The following is a 12084-nucleotide window of genomic DNA, read 5'->3' as shown; positions in this document are numbered from 1 at the left end:
TGGAAAATAGTTATTACACTGATTTGATGATTTGACGGCATTCAAATGTAAATTCTTCCAGTTATTTCCTCCATCTCTATAAAAGGACAAAATGGTTCCATCACGTTGCAATGTGCCGGTTTTAATGTTTAATGTAATGAGTATCTTCCGATGCCGATCTTTTTTCCTCTCTTAAACATCTAAGCTGTTAATAATACATTTGTCTGGTGTACTTTGTTTAACCTAGCCATCTAAAAAACATGCTGAAACCATGAAACAAATATTCTACCGCCCTAAAGGAAGAAATACATAGCCCACGTCTCTCTCTCTCTCTCCCTCTCTCCCTCCCTCCCTCCCTCCCTCCCTCCCTCCCTCCCTCCATCCCTCCCTCCTGTATACGGCCTGTGTAATTTCTTGAGCTTTAACAAATATGTTCAATGTATTTTAGCATAAGATGAAGCACTTTTTATTTTCAATACTAAGTTTATATGTGTCAAAAACAACATTGAGAATGCCTCAGCTTTTACAAGATTCTCTGTTGGTTGACACAAAAAGTCCACCCATTATCATTATCTAGGTTGTATTTGGCACCATTCTCTTCATAGAATGTGTTACCATGTAAGACCCCAGAAGAAAACATGCCCTCTGTTACCAATTATATCCCAAGAAGTTGCTATTTTTCTTCATACATATTTCAGGGTTAAGCCACATGAAAGCGCACCTGTAGTTAATGCAGTACTGTTGAAGTACTGTTTATGCACGCTCATGCATAAACAGTACTTTAATGCGCACGCACGCACGCACGCACGCACGCACGCACGCACGCACGCACGCACGCACGCACGCACGCACGCACACACACACACACACACACACACACACACACACACACACACACACACACACACACACACACACACACACACACACACACACACACACACACACACACCCTTTACTGACAAAGAATGGATGTCTTGTAATGCGTCATCTTTTATTTTTTATTTTTATCGTAAGCATGTCATGCCGCAAAGGGAGTCATAATACTTCTTTCAAGTTGCGGCTGACGAACCCGCTGTATCCTTTCTCATCCCCAGCCTGGGCCATACTATTCGTCTAAAAATAAACAATTCATAATTTTAAATAAAATAAGAAAAATAAGAAAGTCCTCCCGGGGGCATCTGTATCAGAGCATTATAAAGTTCTAGCAATACATAGTTAAGTCTGATATCTTTTGATATCTCTTAGTGTCTGAGTCAATGTCTAGAATTTAGATATTGCAACTGTAAATTAGTCTAGAGTCATTTAAAGTACAGTACTAAATGTAAAGTACAAATCCATGTACCCATTTGATTTTGCTCTCCATTATTGATGCAAGTTGAGAATCTGCTTTGTTTATTACTTGCTAATATACTGTATTTTCAATTACTAACGGCACCCCAAATTTCCATTTTGTGAAAAATTGAGAGGGGAAGTAGTAAGTTAGACTGGATGTAGGCTAGGATTTAATAATTAATTAATGCGTGACAAAAATAAATCAAATGAAATTGATCAGTTAATACAAGTGGAATAAGAGAAACACATCACATTTCTGTCAAATTGGTGATGATAAAAACCTGTCTGTATGTCTCCATTATCCATATTGTGTGTATCCATATCCATGTATCCATATCCATATTGTAGTGTTCATTTCACTGCATATATGTATGGAAGTATGTATATGATGAATAAACCTCTTGAATCTTGAATCTGGAATTTTATTCTGAGGTCAAGGATATGGAGCACCAATCTATCTCACGAAACCTGGACTGAAACCAATTTTCTTGAGGACAGATAAAAGATATTCCGCTTGCTACCTGTCAAGGGCCATCCCAGGATAAAACGAGGGAGCAGTACAAAGGAAGCATGACCACCCGTTCCTCCAAAGTATTCGAGTTGTTTGGCCCCCCCACCCCCACCCCCCTACACACACACTCTAAAAGAAGCAAATCTGATCACTGCAATTGATATGGAGTCGGACTTTGTAGTCGATGCCATCTTCCCATTTGTGATGTCCAAACTGATAGATTGTATTCCTTCCTACAGAGGAGTGTTATCAAGACCCCCCTAAATTACTTGAGCTTATCAACCGCAGTGCCTTTGGAAAAAGTGTAGAGATTCGTAAGGCTAGTCTGTCTGTGTATGATTTGTACAAATCGTATACAGACTAGCCGGACAGAATAAAGCCTTTAAAAGAATATCCTTCCTTACTAGCTCCTCTGTAATAGAAACACTCTCCTTTCGAAGCAACAACATACTCCTTCTGAAAAATCGTTTACCACACAAATTACATTTTCAATTAGTTCTCAGATTGGTGTGACCATTTGAACACCAGAAAGAATTCAATTTATCATCTTTTGAAGTTGTTCTTTGTTCTTGTTAAATTCTTCATGTGTACTGTATAATTGTTGGCAGACGACCACATACAATACTTCCCTCGGTAGACCCTTCCCCATTGCATTGTAGCCTCCTTCTTAGAAAGCACTTCCTGTTCTAAATAAAGTACCGTCAACTGTACAACACTTGGAATTTATGCATTTTTTTCTGATTCTATATTAGGTATATTCAGTGTTCCACTTTCCCAACTTTCTCTGCTCTAAAACGAAACCTAAGATAAGCTTTGCAAAAACACAAGACTTCAGTCTGCTGTTGCTCATTTAGGAAACATCTATTCCCACTGACTGTGTTTTCCTGCATCTCACTTCTGCAGCTGACGGAGGACAAATGCAAATATCCTGTTAAACAGCTCACATTATGACATTACAAAAGGTCATCTCTGTAATCAGTCGTACCCTTGTGGAGTACAAATAATTACCCAATATTTCCCAACCATTTTTCATTACTTGAAAAATGACAAATGCAAATGAATCTTTTAAATTTCATGAATGCCATTTCAGATGAGTCTGGTTCTGAGGATTCTCTTTTAAGATATTTCTACTTTTATTTTACCTATCTATACTGGTGTAGTTCTCAATTAAACAAATATAACATATTCATCAGTAATAACTCCTGGCAAAGTAAACAGAAGACACAGCTGGCTTGCATGCTTCCCACTCAGCAAAACTTAAATACCACTAGAGAGAAAAATAAATAAAAGAAAATTACCCTCTCAAAGGAATAGCTCACATTTTTAAAAATGTATCCCTGTTTTATTTTTTTTTATTCCCGTATACTCACCGCTCATGTAGTAGTCGGCGTCCAGAAAAGGCTGGACTGCTGTAGGAATGAAACCTACTTACATACAGTACTACATTGAGCGGTGAGTATAACTATTATTTTATATTTCAGAAACCTACTCTGGCTTGAAGGTTATTAGAAAAAAATCTAAATTGTTTATTGTGTGGTGTCTCCCTCTGGACTCTAGATAAAGCCAGAGCATCTGCAGTACGACGAAAAGCTGCGTATCAAAAACAACTTCACAGCTGAGGAAGGATCCCGGTCAATAAATCTCCACTGTTATAGGACATTAATGCCTTCTCTGCTGAACTCAACCTTTTCAGACATCTTGTGTAGTTTACTACAGCAGAAACATGTTTAAACATTTATTCCTTCTTACAGGGACACTGTCTATATACTGTAGTTAGTGTACCACAGAAATAATTGTTTTGCAATTCTTCCTAAAAAGGATAAAAATAAAGATCTAATCCATACTCCCAGACATTTATTTGGAGTTGCAGTAACACAAGCACAGTGTAATACCAACACATTTTTGTTAATTAGGTTTGTACTGTCTGCCAATCAAGTTAAAATATTTTTACTTTTGATTGCATGGTAAAATGACCTATTGATTGCTTGGGACTTCATTTTAAAACATACACAGTCCAAAATTCTGTCTGAATAGTGATCGATCTAGGACACTTCCTTCAAATTCAAACTAAACATTCCCTACAGAACCTATTTAGTTCCACATCCCCTGTCCATCAAATTTAGCAGTTCCGGCACCGAGTGAGTATGGAAGGTAGCAAGGTTTTTTTAAATTTTTTTTATGTCAAGTTCAGTGAAAAAGGTGGCAAATTGTGAAGCTCATTTCCTCTGCAGGGATCTAGGGGCATCCACCCCTGAGTAAAGTTTAAGCAATTTTGTAAAATGCAGCTTTCTGACATACAAAGACTTTAACATGTCTGCACCTGTCTGTGCGTGTGTGTGTGTGTGTGTGTGTGTGTGTGTGTGTGTGTGTGTGTGTGCGTGTGTGTGTTTCCTTGTCTAGAGTGTGTTCTCATCGAAATGAACATTCAAAATAATGGCTTATGATCTTATTTCTCCGCTGAAAACATCTCAAAGATCTGGTACCATATAGGTCAAGGCCATTTTACTTTTAGAATTTATATGCTATATATACTTGTTATGTCATGGATCCCTGAGCTGTAATACTTGGACTTCAAATTAAAAAGGGATCATCAAGATACAGAATTGCTGGGCATCTTTCTCCTCAAAATTCACATTCACATACATTACTTACTTTCCCTGGTACACAATACAAGTATTATAAATCCTTTTCATTGGTTGCCATATTTGTAAATTAGCAACTGTAAAAAACTAGCAATGGTGGTGTTGTAGACAAAGACTGTTTGGCAAAAGGTAGACAGAGAAGGTTCCTACGAGGTTTGTTGACCTTTGCCATTCAAAGAAAGAGAGAAGATAGTTGCTGATGGTAATTTAGCTATATCATTGGCTTACATTACACATTTATATTTATTTCTGCGGTACCAATAATAAATTACAGCAATAAGTTGAGGCAAAGTCACAATTTCAGACATGTCAAAGCACTTAACACAATTAACCACCAAGTAAAGTTTGCTAGTGACATTAACATATGTTAATTAACACTTGGGTTATGAACTTCTCAAAGTTCCTAAATCATGCATTGCTTTCCCGTAGGCGAATATAGGTGCTCAATGTACTTATATGTGCAAGCACGACTTGATTAGAATGAATAGCTCCCAAGTTTCTTATCGACTGAGGGTCTCCTCTGAGGCTACTTCTCAGTTGAGTGGTTTTTTCAGCTCTCATATTGCAAAACTATATTCAAAGGCTTTTCTGAGATCAGTTTCAATGCAGGAATGATCCAGTAAAAGAAAAATGACCCAGCAAGACCAATATTGCTCAACATAATACAAAATAAACCCATACGCATTCATTCATATACAGTATATCTAGAAGGCCCGCTATCGGTTCAAAATTATCCTTACTTGTGTTTGCGTGGTTAATTCTGCATAAGATACTTACCTTGCCAGGGATCTTTGCTCCCAAAGGCAGTCGCCTTGTTGCCATAGAGACTAGAATACAGAACATCGCTGCGGAGAAGGCGACGGCGGCAAACACTAGGCCCCAGGAGAGGCTGCAGAGGTAACAGGAGCTCTCAACAGATGTGCACACCAGGACATGAACCGAGGAGAGGAACAGGCAAAGGAGGTAGAAAGGCAGGGACAGTAGCGCTGATAGGACGGGGACGTCCACTTGGGCCGCACCACTCAGGGCCTCTGGCATAGCCAGCAGCAGGACCAGCAGCAGCTTGTTAAGGGAAGGAAAATAGGGGAGGGAGGGTGTTGTTGAGAGGGTGAGTTGGAAAGGCGATCCACATAAACTACAAACAGTAGTGTGAATGTTGACAGGCTGAACGGCAGCAACAAAAAAAGTTTATTCTTTTTGTGAGTCTCTCCCAATGGGTCCTCTGGATTAAGGTCGCAGGGGAGCTTTGAGCTATTCCTTACAACTGCCTCTAAATTACTCCGAAGCAATAAGTGACAACGATAAAATGGGTCCTGTAGGGTCCTATGTATTTAATGAGCTTGAAAATACTGCACAACAGACTTTTGAGATTTTAACTCAGATTTTCCTGATTCATTTATAACATATGTCTAATCTGAAGTCCACTGAATGTATGCTTTAAGGTATTAATGCCGGTTTCTGTGCGGCACAAATTTGCACTGTCGGAAAATTATGTTGATTAAAAGAATAATTCTGGCCATTTTCAACGTGTACCTCATTTTGCCATCTTAAGGCTAGTGGTAAATCCAGGTCTAGACTAATTCATGAATTTACTAATGACTTAAGACATTTGCTAAAACATTAAATACATGGACCTGCACAATGAAGTTCAATGTTATTTTCCTTGCAATGTGCTGTTGTCTACATTAAAAGGGAGATTTCAACTTCATTGGAAAAACTAAGTAAAATAACCAAATCTCTTCAAGCATCGATTTTTGACTATGGTAAAATAATGCACCTTTCTGCACTATATCTCTAGTTATAGTATCATTACCAAGAGTTGTTCTGCACTGTGTGAATGTAACATGCCTGAGGTTCTACTGCTGTACTCACCTGAAAAACAAACACCATGCCTGCAATCATGGAGTACATGTCGTACTTGCCCAGCTGCTTACTGAGGGCGGAGCTCATAGCGGCCAAGGCCTCCAGGTACTGCTTCAGGATCTTTTTACCCATGTTGGTCAGCACCTCGGAAGTGTTGCCCTCCTGGTAGAGCTTCATCCAGCTTCCGTGGTACTTCTCCGCTACGCGGAATTGTTCAAAGCCCACCTCTGGAAGGAGCCCACCGGGACAGATAGGGAAGAAAGATGGATTTGGATCACAATTTTGAATACTCAATTAAACACTGATGATTGTCTAACACAGTATTCATACATAACTGCTGTTGTATGAACAAATGTAATTAGCTGATGTTTCTAAATTAAGCTAAGCTTGGCATATCGGGTTATAAAAGGTGATTTGGGGTTTCACAAAGCCGAAAGATTAGTCAGAAGGCAGACCATATATTCAGAGCTCCATTTTCACTTTAATGTCACCTCAGGTGATCATTCAATTGTAAACTTGCTGACATACAGGGCTCAAATCAAAATACTGAACACAGGCCATTAGACTGATATTTAGCATCATACATGTGTGATAAAATCTTTGGTGGCAATTGATAACTAATGCTCTGAATAATGACATCACTCAGAAAGTAAAAATGGTGAACTTTGAACGTTGCACTCACGCAATGCAACTCGTAATAGCTGAAATACAAACTCTTCTCACTGCAGTGCTTGAGCAGCCTGTATGATGAAGCGATGTCAAGCTTTAAAAAACATCACCATGACACCTATCGCTCCATCTAGGTGACATAGTCACAGGCATGATGAATTGCGGTTGTAACTTTGCGAGACAGATGAGAAGAGGCTGTGAAAGAAAACCTAAAGGCAAAGGCAATATCATACAATACGATTTACCCTGACTATGTTTCATCTGTATTGAGGCACAGGGTATTGGTTAATAGTCCCTGGAACGCCTGGGGTGAGGAGGAGTACAGAAGTACGAGATGAAGATTGAGAAGCGGAGGAGTGAGGGGGGGCGGTGAGACAGACAGAGTGAGGAAAGGGGGGGGGGCATGGAGTTAAACTTATAGAGTTAAATAAACAATAACTCAACTCCATCACTCAGTTTCAGCATTCAGGTATGCTTAAACTGCTCCATGTATAAAACTGGCAGGTCTTCAGGTTTCTTTAGAGAACATCAGTTCGAGCGAGGAAAACATTACAACTTCTCTGAGCCTGCGCTCATTCACATAACAAAATCCTGACAATAACAAATTGGTCATTGCAAACATATTGAGTCAATATGAATTCTAAGACTTTTTCCTAAGTGATCTGAAATTTGTGGCACACCCTTTTCAGACGAGACATGATTCTTTTAAAGCCCCATTACGAGGGGTTGGCACACAACACGTGTCCAAGGAGCCCACTGCTTCCCAACAATCCCACGAGACGTTCCCAAAAAAACCCACTGAACCAACACAAATGGTGACACCATCACTCGATGCACTACACCACACTCTTATGAATACCCAAGTGGACGGCTCATCAACACAAATGTAGGTCTGCTGGAAAAGAAAAGAGAAGAAAAACAAAAAAACAAAAAAACAAAAAAACACACAAAAAACCCCAATCCTATTTCGCCCTCATCACTATGGAAACTAGAGACCAAAATAGAGGAAATACATTTGCAGCCAAATCAGGAATATGCAAATAGTCTCTTGTTTGAAATTACATTTATATGTGTAACCAAGTATTTTTTTCAGTATTAGACAATAACAACATTTTTTTTTTTAATATTTATTTATACTGTTTTATAATTTTACAGAAAAAAAATAGTGGAAAACAAAACAAATTAATTATGAATTCCCGTTTCTTGAATAACTTTCTGTTTATTGCTGTATATTTAATATTTTTATTTATTAAGGAGACATGTGCTTACACAGTCTCACTGTGCGTATGTATGTGTGTATGTGTGTGTGTGTGTGTGTGTGTGTGTGTGTGAGAGAGACTTGCCATTTTAAGAATCATAGGAAAATTTAATAAAGCTACAATCTGTTTCCACAAAACACGTTTATCAAGTAAACTGATGGGGCATATAAAGTTCGATCTGCATATAAAATATTATCTGCATATAAAGTTAAATTATCTGTAGTGGTTCTGTGATGGCCAATTTGTCAAACATTGTTTATATCAAATACATTTCAGTAAAGGGAAATTTAAATTTGGAGCATAGTGCAACAGCTGGCGATTTGAGTTTGGCAATTTTAGCAAATTACCAAGCTCAACATTATCACAATGGGTCTAGTCTGTAAAGAATAAAATAGTGTTAAGCTTGTTAAGTCTTGAGCTCAAAACTCAGAAAGCTCCTTGATACTCTTACGGATTCTACATTAGCAGCTATATTAAAGCTTATTCAGAGGCTGTTGTTCTTCCTTGGTATTTTGGTAACTAGGGGCCATTCCGTTTGACATCACTCTGTATCTCAATGATGATGATCTTTCGCCTTCTCCAAGTAAATAGAGACGTGGATAGGAAATTATAAAATCCACTGTTTTGATACTGAGCATGTAGAGAACCATTATTTTTACTGAGCTTACCTTGCTGAGGTCATGATGATGAGTTTGAGGAGTCTAAACTGAAGCTAATGTGTCTAGGCTACTGCGTTGTTCTCAGAGTAACAACATAACCCACCCTTTCCGTACTCTGGTATACTGTCCTTCAGCAAGCAGCTGAGCTGATGGCCGTTGAGGTGCAGGAACCGCAGCTGGTCCCTCAGTGAGGTCTCCTCTATGACGCCCGGGATGACCCGACCGACGCTGTTCTGTGAGATGGGGAGGCCGAGTCCCAGGGCCAGCGTGGGGGTCAGGTCCACCTGCTCCACCGTTTCAGGCTTCTCCATTCCCACTTTGACCCCAAAGACACAGACAAGCAAAGTAAAAGAACAGTGTGATACATGCCTGTTTTAAACTAATGACGAATGAAAATGAAGGTAAACCATTGGCTAAACGTTCAAGGTTTAAGATTCTATCATACACTTTGGATGCATGGACATTCACAGTGCTGATGAAAGGAACCAAGAGTAGGCAGTCCCTTTTTAGTCACAGCGCTGAGTCATCCAATGCCCTTGTTATTCTTCGAAAGTAAATATATGAGCATAATGACTAGAATCTTTAGGGCACATTTGACTTAATCAAGCATCTAAAACCTCCACTCCTCCCACATCCGCCTGTAAAAGGGCATATTCTTGTAACATTAGCCACAGAGGAGGGAAAATTGCCTCTAAATGTTGGAATGGTCTAAATCCATTTTCAAGTGTTGACTTGAAAGATACTCAAATGGTTATATTGCAACTGTGCTGCTCTTAGAGTAAATATACATTTGAGATTCAAGGTCTTTAATTTCAACAGACAACACTAAATCGCCACAAACCGAAAGAACACATCTGTTTTGCACCTTATATTCATTTTGCACCTTCCCTATATTCTGACTCAAAAGTAAATGTCAACAACCAATCCTCTTCCCTTTCACTCCCATAACATAATTTTTTGACACACTTGTGTTAATATTTTCCTACAGATTAAAATGTAATTAAGCACTTAACAGTTACTTTTATGAATTTGTGCAACTGCATCTGGGGTATCCTTTCATTGCGGAGAGCAGTGTTGTACTGAATCTAATTTCCCATCTGTGCAATTATTTTTCGTCTACTTTGTAATTTCCATCAATGGCAAAATATTACAATAAAAAATAAAAGCCCTCTTGGTGTGCAAGTCATTGAAGCTTTAGGTGCCATTGAGAGTATGGTGTGACAGCAAGACTGACTGTTGTTGCAACTATTCACAGAACTGTCAATTATTAGACAAAATGAACGTGACAAAAATCCACAGCCGTGTGAGGAATATTCCCAAAAATAGTCATAGCTGAGAATGAAGCAATTTTCATGTTCACACTTACTCTTAACTGTATTCATCACATCAACGCAGTAATGTTAATTAACTTCTGTTTGCACTCTGCTGGCAAAAAGAAAATTAAACATGTGCAGGTGTTTTCATGACTGAGATTATTAAGATCTGAAGACCTGAGCTACTAAAGAGTGAATAATTTATTAACACGTATCATATATAATTGAAGTATTTCCTTTTGTAATGGTACACAAATAACTGTATGTCATCATTAATTCGGTTGTTAATAAGGAAGACCTCCTTCTACACTAAGATCATCCCAATATACACTCACTGATCACATCAACCATCAGAATGGGGAAAAAATGTGATCTCAGTATTTTCGACCGTGGCCTGATTGTTGGTGCCAGACGGGCTGGTCTGAGTATTTCTGTAACTTCTGATCTCCTGGGACTTTCACACACAACAGTCTCTGGAGTTTACTCAGAATGGTGCAAAAAACAAAAAACTTCCAGTGAGCGGCAGTTCTGCGGACAGAAACGCCTTGTATATGAGCGAGGTGAATGGCCAGACAGAAAAACATCTCAGAATGCACAGCAAAACTTGTCTAAACTTGAGGCGAATGGGCTACAACAGCAGATGACCACGTCGGGTTACCCTTCTGTCAGCTGTAGCCTGAGCAGTGGGCACAGGCTCACCAAATTGTACAGTTGAAGTTTGGGAAACGTTGCCTGGTCTGATGAATGTGGATTTCTGCTGAGGCACACAGATGGTAGGGTCAGAATTTGGCACCAACAGCATGAATCCATGGATCCAACCTGCCTTGTGTCAACAGTCCAGGCTGGTGGCGGTGGTAATGGTGTGGGGAATTTTTTCATGGCACGCTTGGGTCCGTTAATACAAATCAGTCATCGCTTGAATGCCACAGCCTATTTGAGTATTGTTGCTGACCATGTGCATCCCTTCATGGCCACAATTTATCCATCTTCTAATGGCTACTTCCAGCATGATAATGCACCATGTCACAAAGCAAAAGTCAACATGACAATGATTTCAATGTTCTTCAGTGGCCTTCCCAGTCACCGGATCTAAATCCAATAGAAAAACCTTTGGGATGTGATAGAATGTAAGATTCGCAGCGTGAATGTGCAGTTGACAAATCTGCAGGAATTGCGTTACGCAATCACGTCAACATGGACCACAATCTCAAAGGAATGTTTCCAACATCTTGTGGAATCCATGCAAAGAAGAATTGAGTCTATTTTGAGAGCAAAGCACGCCTCTACCGAGTATTAATATAGTGTTCCTAATAAAGGGCTCAGTGAATGTAATGTGAAGATGGGTTCAAAATGTCACCCGCTATACGGGCAAGAAAAACTACGATTGACCACGTGGTGGCAACGTAACAGGCAAATTTACATTTTGGACTTCTGAAGTACACTCATGGCAACAAATACATTTACAAACAAAAGATACGTTAAGAACAAACAGCAAACAAAAGCTCGAGCCCTGAGTTAATGTGTTGTGGTACATGCAAGTCCACAAGGCCAGCTATTCACCAGCTCACCAATAGCTGCAATTGGTCCAAATATTACATGGTTGGTTGCATTGCGGTTGATCGGCCGGGTGGCAGAGTTCAACCTTCATTAATCTTTTGTAGTAGAAGTATACACAGTCCCTTCTTCATTCATATAATATTGCCTGCTTAAGTACTACAAGCGAAATGATTTGTTCCAAGGAGCCCAACACCCTATTTTAGACCATTTCTGCCACTTTGAATGATGTCCAAAACACATTTTCACCTTCTCTGACTCCAAACTGAGTGTGGGAGTATGAATATTACAGGGTAAAAT

At 39.3% G+C, this 12084-nt stretch overlaps 1 protein-coding gene across 1 annotated transcript in view; it reads right to left on the bottom strand.

Annotated features, from left to right (window-relative positions):
- Nucleotides 1-12084, bottom strand: part of pigg (phosphatidylinositol glycan anchor biosynthesis class G (EMM blood group)) — a gene marked incomplete at its 3' end in the record, with an annotated part of 38823 nt that overhangs the window by 15931 nt on the left and 10808 nt on the right. The window contains exons 6-8 of the mRNA XM_080008167.1: nt 9021-9233; nt 6340-6557; nt 5245-5529 (exon numbers count right to left, since the gene is read on the bottom strand). Coding sequence (XP_079864293.1) covers nt 5245-5529; nt 6340-6557; nt 9021-9233 — 716 coding nt within the window. The remainder of the gene's footprint in view (nt 1-5244; nt 5530-6339; nt 6558-9020; nt 9234-12084) is intronic.

This window comes from Zeus faber (assembly GCF_960531495.2).
Source record: "Zeus faber genome assembly, chromosome: 10".
Lineage (NCBI taxonomy): Eukaryota > Metazoa > Chordata > Actinopteri > Zeiformes > Zeidae > Zeus > Zeus faber.
This window is presented reverse-complemented; position numbering and strand designations above follow the sequence as displayed.